Source organism: Haplochromis burtoni, unplaced genomic scaffold, assembly GCF_018398535.1.
Source record: "Haplochromis burtoni strain Fernald_Lab_line unplaced genomic scaffold, NCSU_Asbu1 Contig_42, whole genome shotgun sequence".
NCBI lineage: Eukaryota > Metazoa > Chordata > Actinopteri > Cichliformes > Cichlidae > Haplochromis > Haplochromis burtoni.
This window is the reverse complement of record NW_024582403.1, coordinates 642,353-668,600: the sequence shown is the minus strand read 5'-3', so window position 1 is coordinate 668,600 and position 26,248 is coordinate 642,353. Positions and strand designations below refer to the sequence as shown.

The window sequence follows — 26,248 nt, the reverse complement described above, 5'->3', positions numbered from 1 at the left end:
TAGGTTCATGAATGCTAGCACCAAATGACACCAGCAGTCACCTAAAATCTCTTTATGTTGTAAGGTAAAGACCCAACAAATAATACAGAGAATACCCCAACAATCAGATGGCCTCTGTGAGCAAGTACTTGGTGACAGTGGGAAGGAAAAACACTCTTATAACAGGAAGGAACCTCAGGCAGAGCTGGGCTCAAGGATGGGCAATCGCTGTGACCAGTTGTTGGTGAGGGGAGGGAGACGGGACAAAGGACACACTGTGGAAGAATATGTCCACTCTCTTCTACAACAATCCCTCCCTTTAATGTAAAATGATTCAAATGTAAAATCACTATGGGAGCAGACATTTAGTCTTGATGTTTGGATGCTGAAAGAAAAATCTGATTAACGAGAGAAAATTCATTCCCTCCGCCTCAGTTTTACCTGATTTGACGACAAACCTCTCTCTTCATCCCTTCATTCATTTTCTTCTGAAAAACGTTTTGCACACTAAACATGACGTTTGACCCGTGACAGTACAAAGACAAATTGATGCCACAATGTTTTGCATAACACGGACAATACACAGGAAAAAATTATTAAAAACCCAGGCACCCGCTGACCCCATTTGATGTGTTGGAGGTTCTTCAGGATTCTAAATAAGTTGCACGCATCAAATAAAGCAGATACCCAGGCTCATTTGCACACATTTCCATATGTGTCAACGTTTAAAAAGATCCCAGTACTTTGGGCCTAAATTTGAAGTACAAAACCAAACAAATGCCTTCCAAAGCTGTGTTTAATTGGCAGTCCGCATTCTCATTTATCTCTATTCAGTCTGGCAGTGTCAGCTCAGCGATACAACTAATGCCCAGAGCAGGTGAGAAATCCATTTTCCCTGAACACTTTCCGTTCTGCTCTAGCTTGCTGCCGCACCGCACAAAAGCCATAACTTTGTGGCAAATCAGTGCTGCGATCGCAGGCACTGAAGGGTTAAAACCTGCATTTCAATCCTGCTCAAACTGAAATTAAATGAAGCTAAATGCATCATTATCCACAAGTATGCCAACAACCCTACACTCCAGACAGGAAATAAATGCTTCACTTGTTTTGTTTTTCTTTCCTCAGGTTCTCTTCTCACGCAGTTAAAGCTTTGTCTTGGCAGAACAGTCACCACGACACCCATAATCACTGAAGAACTCCCTCTTGGGCATTATTGCAATAATAACCCATCCCACAGTTTATTGTGCTGCAGATCACCTTTGTCTCATCACACTACAAGCTCACTCTGCACAAAAAAAGAAAGAAAAAAACCCACACAACTGTAAGACGGCATTATTTACTGAGAGCGCCAGTCACAAAGGAGCTGTGAATCAGAGCTCGCTCATGCTGTGGGTTTGGATCCCAAGACGCTTTCTCACATGTCTGAAGATGCAGACTGGAGAAACACCGTATTCCCTTAGAACAGTGTGTGCACCCTCATTCAGATCCCTCATTTTTTATATTTCTAAGATGCTTTCTGGCACCACGCTGAGAGAGCGCTTTTCTGGCTGTTAGGGTTTAAACAAATATTCAACAAATGGTTCATTTTAAATGTCCGAGCCAGACTTGCCGAGAGCCTGACTTGGGTTTGCAGTTAAACCCCCCCCAAAAAGCCAACAAATACACACACACACCAAGAAAATTCACAGTCACAAATTACGTCTTTGGTTGCCTTTAGAGAACTTTATTTACATGTCCATATATAGCAAGGTTCAAGTTCATGATGCAGCTGTGAAACTACCTGTCTGTCTTTATGTGCCCTAACAAATACATTTAAAATAAAAAAAATTTAAAAAACACACTTAATGCAGAGTGAGTGTCAATGGTCCCGATACTGGAGAGTACTTGTTTGAGTTTAGTCTTCCGTCTGATTTTGGTTTCTATCAAACATCTTCAGAACACGTTTGTCTTTGTTCTTTTGAAAGAAACAGGAGGAAAAAACCAGTAAAACAACAAAGACAATGTGAGTCTCAGGACACCTTAGAGGACCGAGCCTTGTTCTTGTCATGTATGCACTAGAGATGATACAATCGTGTTGCTGCTTAAACTTAACCAGGAGCAAAAGAAAATAGCTGGAACCTCACGCCACATCGTCTCGCCATCTGCCATGCATCTGCCGCCCCGAGGAGTGGCTCGGTGCTGTGGACAGAGCTGGACCGGACCGGGCCGTACGAGGCCAAGCTGACTCAGACTTGGACTTTGTACACAGCACAGAATATGGACCGGATTTTTCCATTAAGGGTTTTCTGAACCCTCCCCCACGTGTTCTCAGTCCCACACCTTTGTCTTTTGTTCCTCCGCTCAATGCCATCCGACTGCTTGCGTAAAATTCAAAGGCTAAAAAAATATTTTTTTCCTAATTTCTTGTTCACTACAGAGGTTTCATTTTGTTTTTTTTAAAAAAAGGGACAAAAAAAGGAAACAAAAACCAAAAAGTTCTTTGGAGGAATCCCACAGTTGCGCAGCTATAGACTAACCAGCATTCTCAGAGCATTAAAATCAGTTTTTTTCTTTTTTCCAGAGATGTGACTTTGCCTCTTTTTGCTTCGCTTTCTTTTCTTTCACAAACATAACCAAAACGACAAAAGTACAAGTTGAGTGTCTCTTGCTTTCCATGCCACCAACGCTCTGTACAGTCAATGCTGCAGGAGGGAGCCTTGGCCCCGCCCCCTGATTATTAGTTTGCTTTTTTGGAGCCAATCAGAGTTCAGTACATAACTTCGTAGACTGTGGCTTTCTTGTCCCCGGAGCCAGTGACGATGAACTGGTCGTCGGGTGAAATGTCACAGCTGAGAACCGACGAAGACTCCTTAGACTAAGCAAAAAGACAGAGACGACATCATCAGTGAATCAAAATGCAGAAATTCACAGCTGTTATTTAAAGGTACTTTTGTGTCCCCAAATTACCCTCTGATATTTGAAGAAGATGAGCAGGGAAATGAAAAAGCTTGTATTATTTTTAAAGCTTTGACAGCTCAATTGTTTCCAGACCAGAGATCACAATTTCTCATCAGATCAGGCTGCGTGTCTTGCATTAAACTCTGGGGTTTTACCTGAAATATGCTGGATCCATAAGGTGTCCTCCATGCATTCAGGAGGTTATCTTTGCCTGTGCTCACGAACCATTTACCTACAGGAAAAAACACACACGGCCATCAGCAGATAAAGCCTCAGGGGAGGAGAGATATGGAGAAGCCTGAGAGGCTGCGAAGCAAAAGCAGAGAGAAGAGGCGAAAAGGAAAGGACAGCTTCTGTGTTCTAATGAGAGAAGCAAAAGATTTGTTCTGCTTCCCTCTGATTAGATACCCTCAGGTAGTGTGATGTAACCAAACCATCAATCTAATCTGTGTGTACGTGTCGTCTGTGTGTGTGTGTGTGCGTACCACAGTAGGCGAACTTGAGGGAGAGAACGCAGCTTTCGTGAAGGTGCAGCTGGTACTTGTCAGGTTTTGAGACATGCAGAACTTCCACGTTACTGCTCTCCATTCCCACAGCCAGCCACTCGCCTGTCGGACAGTAGCCCAGAGAGAAGATCTGGAGACAAAGAGGGAGGAAATGCGATGATGACAGATGTAAAGTGTTATTGGTAATGAGGTTTATGTGTATTAGACTTGTGTGCGCACCTGTGATGTGAAGTCATGCTGCTGCAGCTGGCGTCCCTCTCGGAGGTCCCAGCAGCGGACTGTGTTGTCCAGCCCTCCCGTCCACAGCTTGGTGCCGTCGTTGGAGATATCGATGCAGCTCGCTCCGTCCGTGTGGCCCTGGAACTGCCTGCAGGATAGACACAAGGTAGTCAACACAGCTAGACTAAACTACAACCAGAGAGACGTTCCTTAAGGTACACAGCCCTGACTGCATTTCATTTAAGTACATTTAATATTTAATCTTTACAATTTGTTGAAGTGAGCAATTTTTTTCTGCATTACTCAGCATTTCATACCACAAATAGACGAGAGAATTCAAGGCTACAGAGATTTTATTAATGTTTACTTAGCAAAATTAAGTTGCATTTGGCATCAAAAGCACAAATTTATAGTGTTTGTGTTACTTTTAAACATCTAAAACTTCCATAAGTGCAGACAAGTGTCTACACAGGTAAATCTGAAGATTTTATTTAAATAAAAACTGTCAAAAGCAGAATGCTGCACACGTGAATGTGGAAAACCACCAGTAAAACCCACTTAAAGACAGATAGGAAGGAAGACTGTAAGTCGTCACTCTGGCTAGAAGATAAATGCACAGCCTGAGCTCCAAACTTACAAAAAAGTCGTTGCTTTGGTGCCCCAAGTGCAGTTTTTCCTGGCGCTATGTCTATTTCATGACTGACAGCGCAGATTGTAAAATTACACCAATTCCTTATACTACTCTCCCTCTCTTCTCAACATCCCACTCGATACCTTTTCCATCAGTCTCTCGTCTCCCAACCTGAAAATAATCTGGCTATTTCCCACTCCCATCTGCTCTCCTCATCTGACTGCAGGAAACCGGTGAAGACGATGAATCAGCCACTTCCTCCTCCTCTTACCTAACCAGCGTCTGGTTGTGAAGGTCCCAGACGACGATGTTGCCGTCGCTGCAGCAGGAAAAGCAGACCTTGTTGTCGGGCGAGATGGCCAAGGCGTAGCAGGCGGGAGCGGACGACGTCAGCTCCGCCTTGATGCGAGGAGTAGGAGTGGCCAGATCCCAGATTGACAGCGTGCTGGCCTCTCCTCCGACAATCAAGGTTCGACCGTCAGAGAGCAGCTTGCAGGATCGGATGTAGTTATCCCTGTTCTGATTGAGCATCATAAAATGATAAATGCATCACTATAAAATCATACCGACAGATATATTCTGGGTAGTTCAACAATGTGATATAAATTAAAGCGTGGTTACAGAAAAGTATAAAGATGCTGGAGGATTGATCTTGAAAAGGTGATTCATCATTCAAAGTGTGAAAAGCAAGCACATCAATTTCAGCAGTAAAATAACATTACTAGACACGAGATGGGCAGCAGGCTTTAAAACCGATCTGCACAGCATCCATCTATCTGTCCTCCTTTATTTCTCACCAGACAGTCCAGCTGGGCCATGGGGCTCTTGCTTCCTGGTTGGCTGATGTCCCACACCTTGACGCAGCCCTTCCCTCCGGTGTACACGTGACGCGTCGAGGTGCTGATGGTGACGGCGCACACCACCTCCCCGTGGCTCAGGGTGTGGATCTGACGGGCGTGACGAGGAATGCCCGGTCCGAGCAGGGCGTCGGGGGGAAAGGGCACGGGCTGCATCTGGCCGTCAGCGCTCACATGGAAGGAGTAGGCGCTGAGGGAAGAGAAAGAGATGGATAACAGATTCAGTGCTGCAGTAACCATACGTCAGGACAAGTTACTGTGACGGGCACCGTTCTATGTATGCAGTTTAAAAAAGCACACATGAAGCTCTTGTACTTTGGTCATAGAGTAAAATCTCTGTGTTTAAATTAAAACATCGCAGAACACTCTGGCTATTCATCTGCTAAAGTAAGAAATATTACAAGAAATTGAAACGAGGCACACTGCTAACACTTTTAAAGACATTTCTCAAATGCTTTAAGGGTGAACTCACTTACAAGCTCTTAATGCATGAACACCACCTTTCTAAAAAAAATGCCTTGGTACATTTTGGCCTAACGAAGGTTTAAAATCTCAAAAGGCTTCAAAATCTCTAATTGTTCATCTTTTGTTTTCTTAAAGCTTTGTAACTGAACTCTGAGGACAAACTGAGCTTCCTAGTGCCCTTAATAGTGAACAGGAGAAGATCTGCATGATAGCAACCAAGGAAGAGGAAACTCACGGTTTCCCGGAGGCAGCAGACTGCAAGCTGGCAGGCAGCCCAGGGACCCTCATGTGTGGGTGTGGAGACTCATAGCCCACCTGGAAGAGTCAGAGATAAGTCAACATAGGGAAGAAAATAACACTGAAGACTATGAAGTAAAATAGATGGTTCATGGTAGAGGACAGAAGAGATCACAGTTAATTTGTTAAAATTGGTCAAACAGAGGCAGCGTAAATCTGAAAGATCAAAATAAAACGAGATGACATATATGACTTCTGAAGAGCAGAGCCCGTAGATTTTAAAAATGACAATGCAGCTGCTCTCTTCTTTTCCATATATATCCCTCTTTCTGCCCTCTGACTGGTTTATATGCTGAGGTATGACATATGACAGTGACACTGCACAGACAAATTATGTGCAGAGCGTCGAGCTCACCACAGGGGACCGTCCATAGCCTGCGGCAGCTGCTGCCGCCGCCGCTGCAGCTCCATTCATTTGGGGGGAGACCAAGTGGAGACCAGCGCCATAGCCCGCAGCCCCGGGCAGGTCCCCATTCACCCCTGGAGGGGGTAGGCCAAAAGCCCCCGGTGGGTACGCTCCCTGCACCGCCAGGGGGTTTCTCAGACCGAGAGCTGAAGGGAAAAGAAAGAAAAGAAAAGATGATTTGTTTTGGATTAGTCAGGTGGCAAAATTACTGAATGAGACCTGAGCTTCATATATAATTTTGATTTTTTTCACATAGGTTGGAATAACATACACATGTTATTAAGGTGACTCCCTCTGCAGAGTCTTTTAAAGCAAGCGACAGCTGTGACTGACAGGCTGTGAATAAGCTGCAACAAAAGGCTGGATGATATCAGCACTAGACCACTACTGACCCCTGCTGGCCAGCTTACCATCCTGCAGGGGACGGCATGTACGTCTCTGTGCGCTCAAATTAGCATCCTCTACATCCCTCCATCTGCACGTGTAGGTGCACCTACGATGGCGCATGCATGCATACATAATAGTGTAGATGTGTGTGCAGAGAGAAAACGGAGCAGAGGCTAACAGGTGACGTGAGAAAAGAGAAAAGAGATGATACACTGGAATAGATGGAGGCTCATTATGAAGCAGCTCACAGTCACAGTCCATCACCTCCCCTAATCTTTCCATTTAAAAAGTGAGGCACACAGAATATTTTTGCCCACAGCTGCTTATTAAGTCCAGATGGTGGTGGGTGGTGGGGAGCTGGCTGACACCCATACCAACTACTGCAGCCCGATGTTGCTAGAAACATTTCGTGTAACAAAGCCAATGTAACAGAGCTAAACGCTCGGCTCTGCAGATACAGACTCATATGTTTAATGGATCCTCTGAGCAGCATGTACGCACACTCCAAGAGGATTAGGAAATAGTACAACAAGAACTGCTCGTCCGCGGTGTCCTCGGCTGTCCGCCTCACACTTTATCTACAGTCTCCCTGAAGTCCAGTGAAGGGTTTTAGCAATAAAGCACAGGCTATGCGCCCTTTAGGGGAATTAAAGAAAGCTAAGGACGTTCTCACCAAGGGGGTCGACGCCAGGCTTGCCGGGGACAGGTCTGAACTGTGGGGGTCCGCTTGGTCCTGGGGTATTGGACTCCTGAGACATCGGGGTCCCTGGCTTCATACCTGGAGTGCTGGATTTCTCTCTCTGGGGGAGAGTGGAACAGGAAAAAAAATGTTTTAAATCTGGGAGGACTTAGTAATAAAGGACAGAAGGAAAGTGACAGGGAGGAAGAAGGATGGGAAATAAAACACAAGATGACATTAAGAAAGACCAAGAGTGGACGGGACCATTGTGGGATGGGAGCATCCAACAAAATAACGTAGAGACAAACTATCAACCATGAAGAGAAAAGCTGAATAAAATGCACCCTACAGTAAATTAATATATTAATGGGGTTTCTTGCTTCACCTTGTCTCCATTTGAGATAAATGTGTGTCTGTCTACCTGTGGGGGCTCTTTGCCACGGGACGGGGAGGTGGCACTGCTGGATGAGGCTAGGGAGGTGGGGCTGGCCTGCGGGGGACCCTCTTTACGGGACGGGGGCATTTTGTCCAAACCATTTTCCCGGGATGAGTAGGACTGCACACTGCGGGGCGACGATGGATCCTGAGTTTGAAAACACAGAAGTTAGAAGTCATATCTTTCCCGACTTCAAACAGACACATTTCTATGTTTTCCAAAAAAGCCAGGAAACAAAATAACGAAACCAATTTCTCTTGCTGTAATTCTTCTGCCAGTTCATAAGGTGAAAAATGTTTGGCTGACATGCTTTAGTGTAAATGACGTCCTCATCCTTTGCCCCATTAAGTAGGTAAAGTCAAATCGGTAAAGACGCGTCTTTTGCATTCACACCTTGCGAAACAAAGAATTTATTTTGGGCTTTTGAAGATAAAAGACGACCCGCAGGGTGAACAATCGCTGTGAAATCTTTGGTCATCGCTTCAATGGAGGTCCTACACCGAACGGTCGGAGCCTGCCATTGTAATGGCCTCGTAACCCAATGAAGCCTCACTGCTAGATATTTGAAGGGACTCATAAAACAACTGTGGCAGCAGAAGTCTTGTCTGTAAGATGTGTAAGATATACGGCCCAACATGATAGATGCACAGATTTTATCTGTGTTATTTTTAGTGGAAACTAATTGCTTACATAAACTTGGAAGATCTACTTCTGCTGCTATTGTTTGTTTAATTCATTTTAAACTAACAGAACATTTTTAAAAGTCGATATAAGCTCATCGCCTTGCTTTGATGCTTATTCTTTTATTTGCATAATTTTGAGATAAAGAATAAATGCGCTGACTGGTTTTTTTTTTTGTTAATCTTTGCTGTAAATAAATTATTTTATTCCACTTTTTCATAACTTGAAGAAAAAAACCATCTCTAACCAAGAGGCTTTTTAAAATGAGGACAGCTTGAACCACAGTGGCGTTTGTGTACCTATGTATTTTATAGCTCTGTGCTGCTAAATGAGGACAGGTGGAGGTGAAGGAGGGTGGAGAGGGATTAGTATAATTACTATTCATGTGTTCCTGCTGGGTATGTTTACATGATGTATGCAGATGAAAGCGGTCAAGTGAGGCAAACAGAGGCCAGCGGCCGCCTACTAACCTCATCTACTACCAAATTATCATCACTCTTATCCGCATCGCTGCCCTGAAAGAGAAAGAAGGTGAGATGAGACACTCCCGCTCTGCGGTCTGATGTATGCAGATTACATGTAGAAATATACAACACACAAAGTCACACGCAAACAAGTTTCTCTGTGTGTAGTTTATTGCATTTGGAACATTTTTGATTAATACCCGGTGAAGGTGAAGTTCAGTAAACGTGGACAATAAACGATAGAAATGTAATTAATTAGAGATTCTTAACTCGGACATGTGAAATCCTCTCAGGAACAGGCTTGTGTTTTTATTTTAGGTCTTGAACACGTTGATAATTCTGAACTTCGGGATAAAAGGAGGCATTTATCTCTCACTAAAACAAATCCTCTCAAGGTCTGATATATCTGATCTCTCACAATTACTCCAGCAGCAAAGTAAGCACAGCAGAAAGTGAAACTATTTCAATTACTTTGGAAGAAAGAGCAGCTTTTAAAAGTCTGCTGGCCTCTCGCTACGCAGACACCACCAGTCTTATCTGAAGAGGCAGAGTTGGATGGAACTTTCTTACAGTTGCTCAAACATTTATGAAAACGCTATGAAAACGTCCTCACATAGTCTGTCATGAACTCCTTCTCATCAGCTTTCCTCTTCTTGCCGTTGCTGAGGTAGTCTGCTGGGCGACCCTTATCCCCATTGGACAGAGAGCTCTGCGGAGAGGAGGGAGAGAGGGCAGAGAGGATGGAATTGAGACAGAGAGGCAGGGAGCGAGGGGGAGGTGTGTGCGGGGAGGTGCAAAGAAGAGGAGGAGATGAAGGTAAGAAGGACAGAGCAGTGGAGAAATATTCGTGAGGGCGCGAAGGAAGAGGGTGATAATGAGGTGAGAGGGACTGCATAAATCATGTCAGGCTCATAAGCTGCAGAGATGAATGTGAAAGAATATCAGGCTGCATCGATTGGCCGGCTCAGTGAGGAGAAGAAAGAATCTTTCAAGTTTTCTTGAAGGCAGCAGAAAAGAGTGCCGAGTGGTCAAAGCATGATTTGGCACTGATACCATTTTTTTTTAACCCAGCCAGATAAATATTTTATAGCGCTGGCATAAAAATTGTTATCATAGTGGTTCCTCTATAGCCGACAGTAACTCTGCGCTAAAAGCTACGTTACTGTTGTTAAATGAGAACGAGAAGAGCTGTAAAAACATGTCGCCTTTGTGCTCACATGCAAGAAGGAAATGTTTACTTATGCCGACATACTGGAAAATGTGTCTGCAGGCAAATAATGCGCAACAGTAAAAGAAATTGTAAATAAAGAAAAAAACATCCATTATAACATCAACAAATAATATATAAGCGACTGCGTAGTAAATTGTACTCACTGGTCCTGCTTCACGATCTGTTCATTCCATGCAGAAGCACATCCAGTCAGAGGACAGCAGGACGGACAGACACACACATAAAGATACACAAACGTCAGACTACATGCCATCACTATACATCACGCTGCAGCTGATGACTCAGTGGGAAAATATCCCTGAGGGGTGTTGCGATCAGCAGCGCTCCGGTGCCCTGCCAAAATTCCAAAGCAAAAGGCGATCATTGGAGCTCATAGAGCGCATTCTGATGTTTGCTCTGCTGCTAACCCAGCGAGGTGTAATCCAGCTCGTCTCTCGGGCACGAACTCATCTGGACTTTCACGTGTTTTCCTTTGAACAAATTGAAACAAGAAGTGCGCTGCCGCTGTACCTCGGTGATGCTCGGCAGCGGCGGCGGCGGCGGCGGCTGCCTCGAGGTGAGCTCTCTCATCCTTGGCAGCGAGCTGGGCACCCAAAGCGCCAGACAAGGCCAGGAGGCCGGACCCGCTGCTCAGGGCCAGGCTGGGGTGGGGCAGTCCTGATGGGTGTGGGCCCACTGGCAAACCCTGGGCGTGCTGGGAAAGGTGCTGAGCTTGAAGCTGCTGCTATAACGAGAAATACAAAGAAACAGAAAAAGAGGAGACAGAAATATCTGGGTGACTTACAAGCGCAAGCTTACTTCACAGGAATTGATCGAGAGGAAGAGAAGAGGAAGGAAAAGAAGGGAACTAATTGCTGCGATGTGCACGAGAGGAGGCATGTTAAGGTCGAGGGAGTGGCTCTTTAATATGGGAAGCTTTGCAGTCGAATTGAAAGGGATGGGAAGTAATTTTAAAGCAAGGCCAAATTTTCCATGAATTTAATTTGCATCTGAATTCCAAACAAACTACCTGGGACATCATTTAAATTTATGACTTTTGGGCCTTTTTTAGGTGGTTGTCAGACACCATAAATAGTCAAAAATAGTCTTTTTTTTTTAAAAACAAAAATAAAAAATCAACATATTTTAGAGCTGGCCAATGAATATTCTTACTAAAAGGAAAAGAACAGAAAGAAAAATAAAAATGCTGGAGTATAAGGTACACACGCTATGAGGCAGAGGGGGGAGCCCACGTACCCCTATCGAAGCATTTAGCTCCCCCATGGTCACCTGTTTGGCGCGTTCCATGGCCTGGACCACCTGTTGTTGGTGCTGTGGAACAAATCAAGGTGTCAGTAAGGGCAGGTAGATGGACAATTAGTCTGTTTTTCCCCCAACAGTGAACTCATAACAAGTATAATTTATAGCATTTGTTGTTTGATTTTAGTGGCTGAAGAAAATGAACGTGCTCTGTCCATCTGCAGCTCTGTGTGTGACAGTGATGAATGTGTATGTATGTGCACACCTCCTGTGTGCGTCGATCTCACGCAGGAGAGAAAAGAAAGAGGACTGAATGTGACACATCGTGTGTGTGTGTGTGTGTGTGTCCCACCTCCTGTGACAGGAAGGGGATGAGCTGAGCACAGATCACGTTCAACCGCTTGGCAATCTCCGTCTAAAAGAGGAAAAAAGGTACTGTCACTTTGATGAATAAACACACACACAAACACTCGCACAGCCAAGATTCAGCATGAACACAAAGAACACGCACACCCTCGTGAAGGTTACACACACAGGCGCACGCACACAGTGTGGCTGTGGCCTGTTTCTCCCAGGGCCAGTGTGGTAAATATTTCAGCTGCTTACATCTGGTCCATGCAAATGGAAACTCTGCCAGAGAGTTTGGCTAAAATATTCATGGACAGCATCTGCTGTGGCCACAGCCAGCCCACACATCGTGTGTGTCTCTGTGCATACACACCCCACTCACCATCTTGTGTGTGTGCATGTGTTCCTGGTGTGTCCTTGCATGTCTGTTTGTCTGTGTGTGTGTTTGCATTTTGCATGCTTGAGTGTGTGTGTGTGTATTTCCTGCTGGGGGTCAGTGATTCTTGCTGTGGGTGTGTGTCTGTCTCGATCTGCTCTACTACACAGCCAACAGCAAACTCTTCCTCCACCCCCCCACCCCCACCCCCACTCACCGCCATTTCTCTTTCCCTTTTTCCTTCCATCCCACTCCATTTATCGCTCTTTCCATCCATCTATTCCTCGTTTCATTCCTCCCTCCCTAATATTAGCACAGTAATCAGTGTTACAAGCTCCGCCATGTAACGTCTAACGCACACACGCGTGTGCACGCACGCACGCACGCAAAATCGTGTTTAGCGGCAGGCCCAACAAGGCCGTTAGGGCCAGTAATGATATGCATGCAGAGATCATGACAACATCATTATGGCCACAGGCTGTTTATCTTGTTGACAGCTAGACCCTGTTCTGTGTGGATGTGTGCTCGCATGTGTGAGAATCCATGTGAGTGTGTTTGTGTGCATAGCCACACTCACCCCACCCCATTCTCTCTCTTAAGTGATTTATTGATGCTGGACTGAACTTCCACCCTTCCTTTTTCTTGCTCTTCCTCTCTCATGCTCTTTCTCTCATTCCTCTTGCTTGCCCACCTCTCTCCCTCCCTCTACTCTCCATTTGTCAGCCAGCCAGAGTGCCCCCCTCTACTCCTGCCCTTCTCCCCTCCATCCTCTGAATCCATCACCCCCCACCCCAAGGGAGACACAATGATTTCTTGTTAGAGAGCTCCAACTACTAAATGACATCTTCAGGAGGGAGAGAGAGAGAGAGAAGGAGAGAACACGAGCAATCGAGAGAAAGAGGATAAAGAGGGGAGGACAAAATGAGAGAGGGGAAATGAAAAGAGGAGGCAGAGGAAGGAGAGGAGGAGAGGAGGAGGAAAAGGGCAGATTGGGTTGAGGAAATGACAGCCAATGAACGAAGGATGTAGGAGGGAGAAGAGAAATAGAAAGAAGAACAGAAGGAAGGCGGAGGAGGAAAATCGAGATTGGGAAGTGGTGGTGGTGTCGTGTGCATGTGTGTGTGTATGTGAGGTGCGAGTGGGGTGGGGGACAGCAGCATGTCAAAAGCAAAGCGATTGAGATGGCGAAATGAACGAAGAGAAGGAAAGAGAGCAGACAGCAGGAAGGCAGTGACCTGATTTAAAGTGAAATTCAGCATGGACTGTATGTCTAGAAGGAGACAGAGGTGGAGACAGGGTGCACGGAAAATAGGGAGATAAAGAGAAAGAGAAATCAATCAAAAGGAAGAGCGACAGAGATGGTGAAGAAATGGAGATTAAGCGCGGGGAGCATTAAAAAGATACAGTAAGACATAAATTGAAGGGAAAAGATAAAAAAAAAGGAAGATGGGATGGAGAAGTAGGGCGACAGTGAGAGAATTGAAAGGACAGAGGGAGGGAATAACAGACGGGGATTTATGATGGGCAAGAGGGAAGGGCAGAGTATTCTCATCTGTCTGTGGTGGAGAAATGAATTCTGTTTGTGGATCCTATTAACACCTCCACAGCATAACACCGCTCTACAAGTCCGTCACAGAGAGGATTGACATAACAGCAGCAGAGACGGGAGATTTTCCTTAAAAAATAATTCTCACAGTTTTCGAGCTGATTGAGGGCAAAGGAAGGAAGAAGTGATAATACAAGAGAAAGATGCAAAGCTTCGAGGTGGGGGTGGGGGGGTGCAGAAAGAGAGAGAATCCTGACTCACCTGTTTGTGCATTTCAATGTTAAGGCCGTAGGACATTTCGTAATACTGAAACAAAGGAGAATATCGGTTAATAGACATGAACGTACATAGAGAATAAGAGACTGTGGAACACAGCGGTAACACAGGATGTACAATGAAATCATCTCCCATGGATACACTGTAGGAAACAAGTCATCCGCTGAAAGATAAAACACGGACATTAACATAAAATAAACCCAGTTTATATTTTTCGGCAACTCTCATTAAACCAATAAGGCTGTGATAAAACGGCCCAACAAATACACTGCTGCAAACTAGGCTGCTAAGTCAAAAGTATTGAAAGTCTTGGCATTTTCACAGGATCAATAGACAATAGACTTTAAGCCTAATTCAATAACATATAAAAAGTATATTTCTGTCTCACCTGAAAAACACAAATATTCTCTAGACAAGGAGTGTATACCCAAGAAGAATACCTATTTTTATTTTCTTACACAAAAGAATTGAGACAAATCAACACTCCCGGACCACTCGCAACCTTTTCCTTTGCTCCCAGTTTCCTGACGTTAGGCCAAGCATGAGCACTCTGAAGTGCCCGCATGTCCCTAAAAGCTCATCGCTGCTAATTTCACCTTGAATCTGCTGAAAGTCAATGGCAATAAAATGACCCTGAGGCGTGTTTCGGAAGCCAGAAACCCAAAGCGGGGGAGGGAAATTGTCACCGGGCAGAGGAAGGTGGCAGACGATTGCAATAATCATGTCTAATATGAGCTATTTGACCCTGGCTTTTACCCGAAAGTACAAGGAGCTGCGAGGAATGCACGAGGTGTTGAATGCCAGAGAGAGAGAGAGACAGGTAAGGATCTCTCTCTCTTTCACTCAGTCCCCCCTCTTCTCTTTCAGAGATGGACCGAAAGGGAGAACATTTTAAAGTCAGATGCCTTGAAAAGTGGCAGGCTGACATTTGCTTTTCAGCGTGGCTGGTTGTGGAGAGATGAGATTGGCAGTTGGACAGCCAGAACAGGCTGGCAGGATGGGAGAGGAGATGGCAGGGGTCCTCTCTCTCCAGACATCTTTCCTGGCAGTTAGCGCACATGTGTGTGTTTGTGTGTGTGTCTGTGCAGGTGTATGTGTTTTTTAGCACAAGTCTCAAAGTGTGTAGGCGTGTGTATCTATGTGCTTTGTGTGCATGCTTTGCTGTGAGTGTGTGTTTTCAAGGCGCGTGTGCACGTTCCTCTGTGTGTGTGTTTGCCTGTAAGCCTCCATAAAAGACGCCTTTCCTGGCAGCTGGCAGCTCTGCTTGGCAATTGCTTTGCCAAGTTTCGTCTGTTGCTAAGCAACATCCAAACTCCCCCAAATCATCAGCCAGCAAAGAGACCTGGCCTGTGCTTGATGCCAGCTACCCCCTCCTCCCCATTGCTAAAACTTCAATCCCCCTCCCTGCTTCAAGCCCCCCGCTCTGTGCCAAGATTGCCACATAGCTCTTTTTTGGCACAGCGGGTTCTGGGCAGCCTACACTCTGTAAGCTGTGGTTGTTTATGGCTCTGATCACAGGTAAATCAAGGCTGGAGGTTTGCAGACTAAAAGAACAGCAAAAAAAGAGAAGAAGACAAAGAGTTTTGGCCTTCCCTTTATCTGGAAAAAGATCTGCTGATCATGTATCCTTCACAATCAGTCGTACCTCTAAGTAGCACGGAGGTAGAGGGACCACTTTTACGCTTTGTTACTCTTGTTGTCATGCCCAGATTTACAGATATTTTCTGCTATTCAAATCACAGCCTTGCATCAGCTTCTATAACTTTCTCTCATTTTTGTGATGAGATGCAAATGTTTCAGACTTAGTGGAATATCTGCAATGACTGGGCACATTACGCAGCAGCACCAGAACAGACAGACCAGAAGTGATCAATCAGAGCTGTGCTGGTGAGACGTCTAACGCTCTGAGTAACGCCAGTTTTGGCAATCATTTTCAGCTCCAATCAATGAACGAAAAAGATCCCAACAGAGTCGAAATAAACCACCTTAAATTCACATTCAAGACAATTTTAAGACATTCATCACTTCTGCCAATCTGTTTCCTCCTTCGAGGAATATAAAGTATTTCTAATAAAGAGTTTTCTTATTGGAGAAAATAAACCACATTTTTATTTTTCTCTAAACACAAACGTACCAGTACTTTCCCATCGAAAAAAAAAAAAACTGTTAAAATTTGGGTTTATTTTGTAGTTCGCTAATATGTGTTTGTGTGTGCATGTGTGGTCTTGTGTGTGGTTTTTGCTGGGTGTTGTTTGGCAGCTGTTAGCAGATGAAAGGGATTCAGGGGACTTGGCTCTGCACTTGTTGTGAGTAAATGTGGAAAGATGTGTGTGTGTGTGTGTGTGTGTGTGTGTGTGTGTGTGTGTGTGTGTGTGTGTGTGTGTGTGTGTGTGTGTGTGTGTGTCTCACCATAACATAGTGTCTCTGGATTTCAGTCTTCTCTGTAGCCAGTTTCTCACACTCCAGTTTCAAACTGCAACACAGAGAAGAATGGAAACAATATAGGCTGGCCGTTTTGATTTGTATCACACGCCAAAATAAAAAATACACAGTGTAATTAGCAACATGACAACAAATTATTCCCTACTCATTCTCTTCCCCCCACCCCTCCTGTTTCCATCATTCACTGGGGAGGAGGGAGCAGGGTGACCGGGGTGCTGACAGCCCATTATCACCTCAGAGCAGAGCAGAAATAGACAAAGTCACGCTCGGGGCCTGAAATTCAGCCAAGACTGCAGGCAGGAAGGCACATCCGAGGTGTCTCTCCCTCGTTCTCTTTTTCAGTCTATCCATGTGTCATCCATTCATCCTCATTTTGTTGCTTTCCCATTTGCCAGCCAGCCTGTCTGTCTTTGGATCTGACCGTCCCCTGCTTCAATTTGAACTGCAAACTTTGCCAAGTTTGACTGAAGTTGAAGTTTCTGTTTCAAGTGGGTCAAGTGTGGCAGTTCTGTTTCACTCGTCTGCGCGTGTGTTCGGGACGTGACCTGTGTCTGTCTGTGAGCGTCTCGGGATGCTGCTTACTCCGAGGCCTGGCGTGGAGTCTAATGCAATCAAACACAAAAATGTATCTGAGGTGATAGCAGCCAAACACAGCTCCCATGTGTCCTATATTTCTGTCTGTCCTCTTCGTCTGCTCATCTCTCCTCACACCCAAACTGGTCCCCGATGTCTCCTAAATTTGGATGATGTCAGTTGCTAGACTTGCGTGCGCGCGCGCACACACACACACACACACACACACACACACACACACACACACACCATTTCTAAATGCGCTCAGGTCCGAGCAAACAAACACCTTTCTTGTTACCTCTGCAGCGCTCTCTTCATCTCCCGCACACAGAAATACACTGACCTCAACCCCCCACCCCCAACACCCACACCCACCCTCCTCCCTCCAAACAGACCTAGTACATTTTGGGCCTGAGGCAGTTTACGCCAACTTGTTTGCGGGCAGCAGATAGATTGATTGGGGGGGTTGCGGTGAGGTGGGACATTAAAGGTGGGTGCTGCGGGAAAGAGTGTGCGGAGGTGGTGTCGGTGGTGATGGGGGTGTCGTTTGGCGGAGGAAAATTAGAATATGATTAATACCGCAACATTACCCCCAGCCGCAACAGGTAATAACAGCCCCATCCGCTCCCTTTCTCCAGTGCAGCGTGCACACACACACATAATTGACTCATTTATCATTGCCAGTCAGTTGAGGAGAAGAGGGACGAGGGAGGAGATGGAGAGAAGCAGGACGCAGAGTGAGAGAGGAAGGTGGTGGTGACTGAGGAGGAGGGAGGGTAGTGAGGATTAACCTCACCACCCCCACCCCGCCACCGCCACCCTATAGATTTTATTACACTGGAATTGCCTCTCGGCAGAAGTCACTCACAGCTGGGCTGGGAACTAATGCAACTCCGTGTGTGTGTGTGTGTGTGTGTGTGTGTGTGTGTGTGTGTGTGTGTGTGTGTGTGTGTGTGTGTGTGTGTGTGTGTGTGTGTTTGCATGGCTTCCGGTGTGTTAATCATGAAAAACTGGGAATATGCTTACAGAATAGCTGTGAACACAAACACACAGAAACTGTCCACCGGCTCAGAGCTAAAGGGTGAATCAAGCGATTCTCTATATAAATAAATACAACACAATCATGAAACAACGGCCATAATGCAACACTTTCACCATTTTCCAAAAAAAAATAAACACAATCACAATAAACTGAAAGGACAAAAAATAGGGAATGCCATGTGAAATCATTCGTGAGTGGTCTGATTTGCATTTCCCCTGCGCAGTTACCCATTTCTCCTGAGTGTTTCTCCTGAAAAGTGCAAAACGAAAAAATAAATGATGATGAAATAATGATAACGATAATAAAAAAATGACTCACTTTTTAACCAATTATCATCAACACATTGTTATGTATTGTTTCCCACTTTCTTTTGCTTCGTTTAATAAAGCTGATAACGTCCATCAGAACGCGTGCCTCCTTACTTATTTTAGAGAATCCACAACCGACAACTAAAAGACAATCACTAAATCAGCAAATGAGCAACAGTTAGTCATCCTATGAATCACTAAAGTGCAAACACCTCCATACCCCTGATCTACAAAATAATAAAAGAAAAACAAACATCCATGTAGCCACAAAGTCTTGCAATGCTGCTGAGCAATTTATGGAGCGCTGTGCCAAAAACAAACGTATGCACATCTACACGCCTACACCCAAACAGCGTGCAGATGGACAGCTCTTGTGCTTACAAGAAAGACCCCAAGGTCGTACTCAGAAAGCAATAACCATTCCCCAGAAAATGGACTTCAAGGATTGGAATTACTGCGCGAGTGTGTGTTGTCATGATGGGACTGTGGGAGCATAAAAGAGTTGGAGCGGGAGAAGAAAATGAGGGAGAGAGGGGAGGAGAGCGGTGAGCAGGAAGTAGGTATTTCATGTCGAAATGATTGCCTGTAATAATTAGTCTTTGGCTCAGCACCATTTACTGCGAGGGAGGGAGAGATGGTTTCCGAGGATGGAGAGAAAGCAAGATTGAGCGAGCGAACAAGAGAAAAAAGAAATGGCGTGTGTGTGTCTGTGCGCACACGTGTGTGCCTGTGTGGCATGGTGGGCTCGGTTCCTCCAATTTTTCACTGGCGGTGACAGGAGATAAGATGATCAGCCGAATGCGCTACAAATCTGCAGCCTGCCAGCCTTCAGACAGCTCTGTCAGTGCTGCCCTGCTACTGAGCACACACACACACACACAGACTCACACACAAATGCTCTTTACGCACGCACACAAGGAAACGCGCAAACTAACCACATAAAGCATGGGAGAAAATGGTGATGTGTGTGAGAACACACTAAACCAGCATATTAACCGAATACACTGCATGTGTCAGGCGCACGGAAACATAACGTACACGTGAGCACAGACTGTACATACACCCACACACGTGCACACGTAGCTGCTAAATAAACACAGCGAGGAACACACACACTCTAATGAGAGCCTACAGACAGTAAAGCATCTAATTCTGCACTTGGAGAAGAAATGTGCCGACTGCTTTTTAAGTCGCCGTGTTTTAAAATTGGGCTTGTGGGTATTGTAAAAATGTCAACGCTTTCCTCTCTAGCATTTGTTTTTCTGAACAATACTTTTCCTTTTCCTTCATTGATTTTTTTATGCTAAAGGAACAAAGGTATTTTCATATTTTCCCTCAATAACACGCTTGTCCATTGCTCCTGCTTACTTGAGGATTTTTTTTCAGCTAAGGGGACAAGAGGAGCATTTTATTTTTCTTATGAGTGATCAGATTTGCAGAAATGGGATCTCTGTAAGCTAGTTGATGAATGATGGTAAATGATGAAACAGTAATTGCCAAATTATTTGTTCTTTTCCTGTGACAACAGATATTTTTTTCTGCACACGTTGGGCAAGTGTCACTAAAGACCATCAAAATATTGACAAAATATTAATTTCTTCCTTCCACAAGCCAGTTATAGGTGTGGTCGAAAAATCTTCTCCCCAGAGGTGAAGAGAGGAGCGTGTGAAATGAGGCAGGACTAGATTTACATTATAAAGCTTTTACCACATTATATATAACATTTAAATCTATTTACATTCAGAAAAGCGTAAACACCGAGGAGTTTAATTGTTATATTTCTTGAAAAACTGCAAACATTAGCTGGTGCCAGATTCACAGATGTTTAATTAATTTCATAGTTAATATAAGCAAATATTTTAGGGATTTGGAAAAATAGATGACCCCCCCCCCCCAAAAAAAACCCCCCAAAACAAACAAAAAAACCTTGGGTTTTGAGCACTTTTGAATAAAGTGAATAAAGACCAGCTGAAAAGAAATGATGTGTGGACTGATCGTAACAAAAACGGTTTGTCAAACGGTGTCAAGTGCCAAAAGCTGGCAGAGAACTTTTGTCTTTAAATTTTTGTCTCAATTATTTCCTCTTGTAAATCACAGGATAAACACCGAGTTCAGAGTGATAGGAAACAAAGAAAGAACCATCAATTCAGACAAAGTGCTGCAGAAATACAGAATACTAACTAGTAATCCCAGCTTTAAACATACACGCATATGCACACATGCGCACGCACACACACACACAGATGGGAGCGACTGCGCCAGTGTAGTGCCTTTACAGTGTCAGGACCATTTAGCCTGCCAGCCTGCAGGTATGTGACTGTTCACTTTACATCTCATTAACTATTGATCAACCCTCCCTCTCTGCTCTGCCACAAAAACCTCCGGCCTGCGTCCCAGTCTCTGTCTTCAAATACACACACTGTCTCTGAAACGCACAAACATACATACCAGGGACCCACCCAACTTGCCAGTGTACTCTTTCATCATCTCTCAAGGGCAAGTACAAGAGCAAACACACACACACACACAAGCCAGGAACTTGTCACACAATAAGAGGCCAACTGTTACCCTCTATGCTGCTAGGCTTACTGTAAAGGCTGGTCTTTTATAACTGTCTCCAACAAATGCACACAAACAACCACACACTGAATTAAAAAGGGAGAGGTTGCATCACACAAACCAACCCACAAAAAAAAGAATCACATTAAGAAACCACAAACCCTCAGCCTGCCCTAAAGCAAATATAATTTTATCATTTGGTGAATGACAGTTAAACACAGGATACCCGTTTTATCCAATTATAACTGTAAACACGCACAAACACAACCTATCTATTTACATGCGCTGTAAAGACGTATTCAATTCAGGCCCACACGTGGTGGTGACAGCGTATGTAAGTCGACTTAGTACAGATGCAGCGATTCTGACATTATTGGCCGATACCAACATCTACGGCGTTTTTTGTTTTGTTATTTGTTCTGCCTTTTGTGCCAGTGAACCAAACAAAAACAAACAAATAAATAAATAAAATTTTTAAAATTATGGCTCATCTTTGAAAATCTACCAAGCCAAAAACCAATGCGGCGCAAAAGTAAACACTGGCCACTGCCATTGCTAAATGCCATCGTATTTGCAGATTGACTGATGACAGCGAACGCATCACGCGTCACTGTATTTGTGCATCTCGACCTTCTAGTAAAGAGCCAACAGGCGTAGTTACATACTTGTGTTTAAGTACAAAGAGGTACAGCAAAAGCTTCTAAAGAAATTAAATACGCTTTATTCGGTGTTCATGCAGCACTGTGTAATATATTGCCTAACAGAGGTATGCAAATGACAGAGTTACTTAATTAGCGCTACTAATTTTTTTAAACTTATCATTTGTGCCTATTAACATAAATGAAACCGTGAAAAGATTTCAGTCTGAGCACTGTCGCCATATGTCTTATCTCTGTGTTATGAATTATTGTCCAAACCATTATTGTCCATAACCCAGAGATAATTTGTTGGATAGAGACGGTTTTTGAATTTTTACCTCTCTGCTCCACCTCAGTGGATTTTAAATCAAACAATCAATATGTGATTGAAGTGCAGATTTTCAGCTTTAGTTCAAGGGGTTAAGAAGAATCCTTTAAGATGCTCTGTTGCTGCTTGTTTGTGACTTTCTCTGCATTCAGTTTTTTTATTTAATAAGTGAAAAGCTGCTCTGTGAGGTTGAGATCAGGCGACTGACTTTGCTATTTGATATTGAAGAATATTCCGTTCCTTTTCCTTGAGAAACCCGTGGGTTGCTTTTTCGGGATGCTTTGGGTCATTATCTGTTTGCACTGTGAAGCGTTGTCTGATCAGTTTTTGCAGCATTTGGCTGAATCTGAGCAGAGAGTATATTCCCGTGCACTTCAGAATGCATCGTGCTACTTCTATCAGCAGTCACATCATCAATAAACACTAGTGACCCGTTTCCATGCCATAACGCTGCCTGTGCCATGTGTGATGTGTCCGATCATGAGATGTTTGTCTTCTTCTCCATATTTGTTAGTGTTCCCATCGCTCTAATTATGAAATAACAAGTAAACAAACCTCACATGGCTATGAAACTGCTTGTCAGTCAATTGTCCAATTGCTTTTGAGCCTGTGTATAAAAATGACCACAATTCTCCAACAGTTTACGCAAAATGATGTAAAACCCTCAAAATTAAAGCTGAAAGTCCGCACGTGTCTCGTGATCGGTCGGCTTTAAAATCCTGTGTGGTCGTGTACGGACGCAAAACTAGAAAACGGTATTTTTTGTATAAGGTTCAATAATCAGACGATCGGTTGATTGTGAAATTATTACACGCACGCAGCACTGACTGTATGTGCGTCAGTGCCGCTATGTCGTATTTGGGCAGAGATGAGTGGAGGGGCTCTTTAGTGATGAGTGGCAGCATATTAGTGGTGAGTGGAGAGTCTATCTTACTCTGCAGACCACACACACACACACACAGTTACAATGCAAGCACGTCTGCAGTCACCGAGAACAACGTGTGTGTGCGTTTGTACAGAAAGAAAATTACTGTAATGAGAGCTCTGTGTCAGCAGCTCCTCCCGTCTCCCTTCAGCCTGCTGATTACAGCCTGTTTAGATAGTTAGCACACACACGCGCGTGCACATGTACACACACACGAGCTGACCCAGCAATGACCCTCTAATTAATTAACTCTTCCCTTTCTTTAGGTTGCTTAGAAATCTTTCTCACTCGATCTTACCAACCACGTGCAGCACCTAAAAAAAACAAACAAGGGACACATAAATTTAGAAACGCGCCCTTACCACCCACCCATCCATCTATCCGCCCGCCTGCACACACAATGCACAGTTTCAGCTCATCAGCCCAAATCCCTTCCCACCATCTCTTTCCTGCCATCTAATCCAGCATCTATCAGAATCTGGCCACTTTCCCTGTGGCCAAAATACACAACTAAGCCTAGCTATTTCCAGACAACATCTATTTGTGTGTGAAGATAAGTGGGGAGGCCCGTACATGTGTCTAAGCGTGTTAAGCATATGCATCGGATTGGGAGTCTGTCTGAACGGGTCAGTGTGTTTGTGTCTGTCTCTGTGGGCGTTCAGGTCATGTTTTCCCTGCAGGGTGAATAGTGTACAAGTGGATCTGATTACATGAAGGTGTAGCCTGCAATCAGAAGTGGTTCTGTGGTGCAACCTGTCTGCTGCTGGACTAAACAAGGCCACTGCTAATCATACTGATTGCCACTGTATGCATGTGTGCTCCTTTCAAAAACTGCTGCCAAACTGTTGGGGGGAGGGGGTAACCGAACCAAACAGCTTCCAGGAGTTACTCAATTGTGAGAGGGGCAAGTGGCTTTATTGCGCCACTTGCAATGGTAAAGTATTGCTTCTAATTTTACTGCACGACAGTGGTTTTATGACCTCACAGTGGCATATGGCTCAAGCGAGGCTGGCCTGCATATTTTGGTTACTTGGTGATTTTCGTGCACACTAACCCTACTTCCAACATAACTACACATTCAAGGTGGCAGGATTATTTTAAAGGTCTGTTGTACATGACTGCATTAGATTTAGCTTGGTGCACCTAATAACTGCCTACTGAGATTAGCCCGAGTTAACCTTTAGTGTAATAAACTCACAAAGCAGTACATTGTTTTGCTTTACATATGTTACAATGTAAATTTTGGTTAAACAAGTTAAACACCAATTAGATAATTGTGATCCTGGCTTGATTGACTCTTCATTGAATAATTCATTTAAAATAACTTTTTTACTCCTAAAAGATAAGCAGTATAGTTGTTTTTGTTCCTTAAACACAACACGAGCAGCAGCTCAAGTTTATTGCTGTTTGTACGCCAATTATGAGCGAGCCAAACCAGTCAATCCAATTAACAGATTCATCCCCACCTGCCAGATTAAACATGCACCCGACAGATACGTGAGAAGATGTCTGATAACACAAGCTGTTCCACTTGCAGAAACTGTTGCTATTGTTCCAAGCCATGGTTACAGTATTAGTTTTCAGTTGTAGTCATATGCAGTGAATTAATCTGCTCTGATTCTTTGTGCTCTAAACATCCCGCAGGGCTGTTGGGAGAAACCTTGCAGGGTGGTTAAACAATCTTTCCTGGAAACCTGAACTGAACCCGTTAAAACAACACGCCGACTTATCGAAACTGGACGACGCAGATAGAATCCCAATCCCGCTCTCGGTCGTGTTCTTAATCACATCATTAATTTATTGTTGATCCTGCTCAGTAGTTCTCAGTACCAGCACTTGCAAGAGGGCGATGCTCCAGGTGTTTTGTAACATGAGGTGTTATGCTAAGCTCCCGCCAGGGGAGTTCATCACCATGAGATTCAGAGGTAACTCGTGTTCAGTGAATGACTGGATCTGTCGCAGGGACAATGCAAATAACGAGGGAGGGGGGCTTGTTGCTGACAGCGATGACAAGGAGATAAACTGCTTCATCCATGCAAACAAACACATCAAAAACATATCATACAGCTTAGACGTGGCCGGCATCATACCTCTAGCATTGCACTGAATAAGTGTGCATATGTGACAAGACTGGAAAACTGGAGTAAAGATATATGTTTTTACTGGTTTGAGGTTAAAACAAACAGCACATGCTGCCTTCTTCTCACTGCTTGCTTTACCATTTATACATCGTTTACTCCAGTCCGTATTCGTAAAAAAAGTCTCATGACTAAAAAAAAATGCTGCACAAACCAGAAGTTAGAGAAACCAAACAGGCATTGCTAAGCCTCTAACTGGCCATGCTAATTACAGATTTTACATTTATCTTCGTCAATGTGACTCTTATGCATCTCCATACAAACTTTATGCTCCGGTTCATAGTCAATAGAAAAAATTAGCAGTATATGTGGAAGCAATCCACTGGAAAGTATGAAATTTGTGTGTTTTCTTTCTCCAGATTTATACTTTCGAGCTTGTGGTGAACAAAACGGACAGTGAAATAAGAACAGCAACACTTGCAGGCAGTGGTGTGAACAGGGGTAACAGTAGCCGCAGGGGTTAGAGGGGCTGTGGACGGGGAGGGATGGGTGTACAAAAGAAGTTTGAAGTGGGACAGAAAGGGAGGGAGAGGAGATTCTGGCCAGCTATATCAAAGCAGGATGAGAGGAGAAGAGTTGGGAGGCGGGAATGACCCTGTGAAGGTGTGCCAAGAGAGCAGAGAGAGGGAGAGAGAAAAGAGGGAGAAGGCTGGGACTGCACAGCCAGCCCAAATCCCACATTCAAAGGCATTCTGGGCACATTCCTGCGCATCAAGCACACCATACAGTCAGGCAAAAAGAGTAGATGTCAAAACGTCACATAGCATTATCTTGCATTATTTCAGCCAGATCAAGTGTGTTTGCATGTGTATGGCATGGGCGAGAGAAACAATTCCAGTGTGTCGCCTGGGAATAAAGCTGAGCCTGCCTCAACTTCTGCCACGACACTTTACTGCACAGTCATGTGGCAGCGCTGAAGATGCTAATTCTACTATTTAGCCCTCTGCTTTTCCCACAGATAACAGCATGGATGCTGCTGTGATCCAGAGTTGTAGCTCCTCTAGTAAAATAAATCACCGCAGTCATTTAGTGACTGATAAGCTTTAAACTCATTGATTTAACACCAGGACAACACCTTCGTGTCACCAATACTCCATCATTTTTGACTAATACCTGAAGCAACCTGTCATCACAAATGCAGCTTCTGGTAAACTGCATTTCCTCAGTCAGACATGAGCCATTTTTTAGCAAATATTGGGGGGGGGCATATTTAAGTGTTCTTATGCAGGCTATATTTAAAGTGTTGTTTCCAGACTTTATGCAGCTATGATCAGTGTTAAAATCTCATGTAGCTGTTGTCCATTCCAATGTGAAGTTTACAGAGAAGTGATCATG

General features: G+C 44.3%; 1 protein-coding gene across 6 annotated transcripts in view; it reads right to left on the bottom strand.

Moving 5' to 3' along the window:
- Positions 1-1,679: 1,679 nt before the first annotated feature.
- tle2a (TLE family member 2, transcriptional corepressor a) overlaps positions 1,680-26,248 on the bottom strand; it is a 35,128-nt gene continuing 10,559 nt past the window's right edge. The window contains exons 3-20 of one of the 6 annotated variants that reach the window (XM_005920818.2): positions 16,370-16,433; positions 13,946-13,990; positions 11,767-11,829; positions 11,382-11,486; positions 10,686-10,899; positions 10,319-10,335; positions 9,558-9,653; positions 8,951-8,995; positions 7,785-7,946; positions 7,358-7,484; positions 6,247-6,443; positions 5,830-5,909; positions 5,070-5,319; positions 4,544-4,791; positions 3,642-3,789; positions 3,402-3,552; positions 3,072-3,148; positions 1,680-2,833 (exon numbers count right to left, since the gene is read on the bottom strand). In XM_005920818.2, coding sequence (XP_005920880.1) covers positions 2,726-2,833; positions 3,072-3,148; positions 3,402-3,552; positions 3,642-3,789; positions 4,544-4,791; positions 5,070-5,319; positions 5,830-5,909; positions 6,247-6,443; positions 7,358-7,484; positions 7,785-7,946; positions 8,951-8,995; positions 9,558-9,653; positions 10,319-10,335; positions 10,686-10,899; positions 11,382-11,486; positions 11,767-11,829; positions 13,946-13,990; positions 16,370-16,433 — 2,197 coding nt within the window. In that variant the 3' untranslated portion in view covers positions 1,680-2,725. The remainder of the gene's footprint in view (positions 2,834-3,071; positions 3,149-3,401; positions 3,553-3,641; positions 3,790-4,543; positions 4,792-5,069; positions 5,320-5,829; positions 5,910-6,246; positions 6,444-7,357; positions 7,485-7,784; positions 7,947-8,950; positions 8,996-9,557; positions 9,654-10,318; positions 10,336-10,685; positions 10,900-11,381; positions 11,487-11,766; positions 11,830-13,945; positions 13,991-16,369; positions 16,434-26,248) is intronic. The other 5 variants (XM_005920819.2, XM_005920820.2, XM_005920821.2 and 2 more) reach the window with 5 other exon arrangements.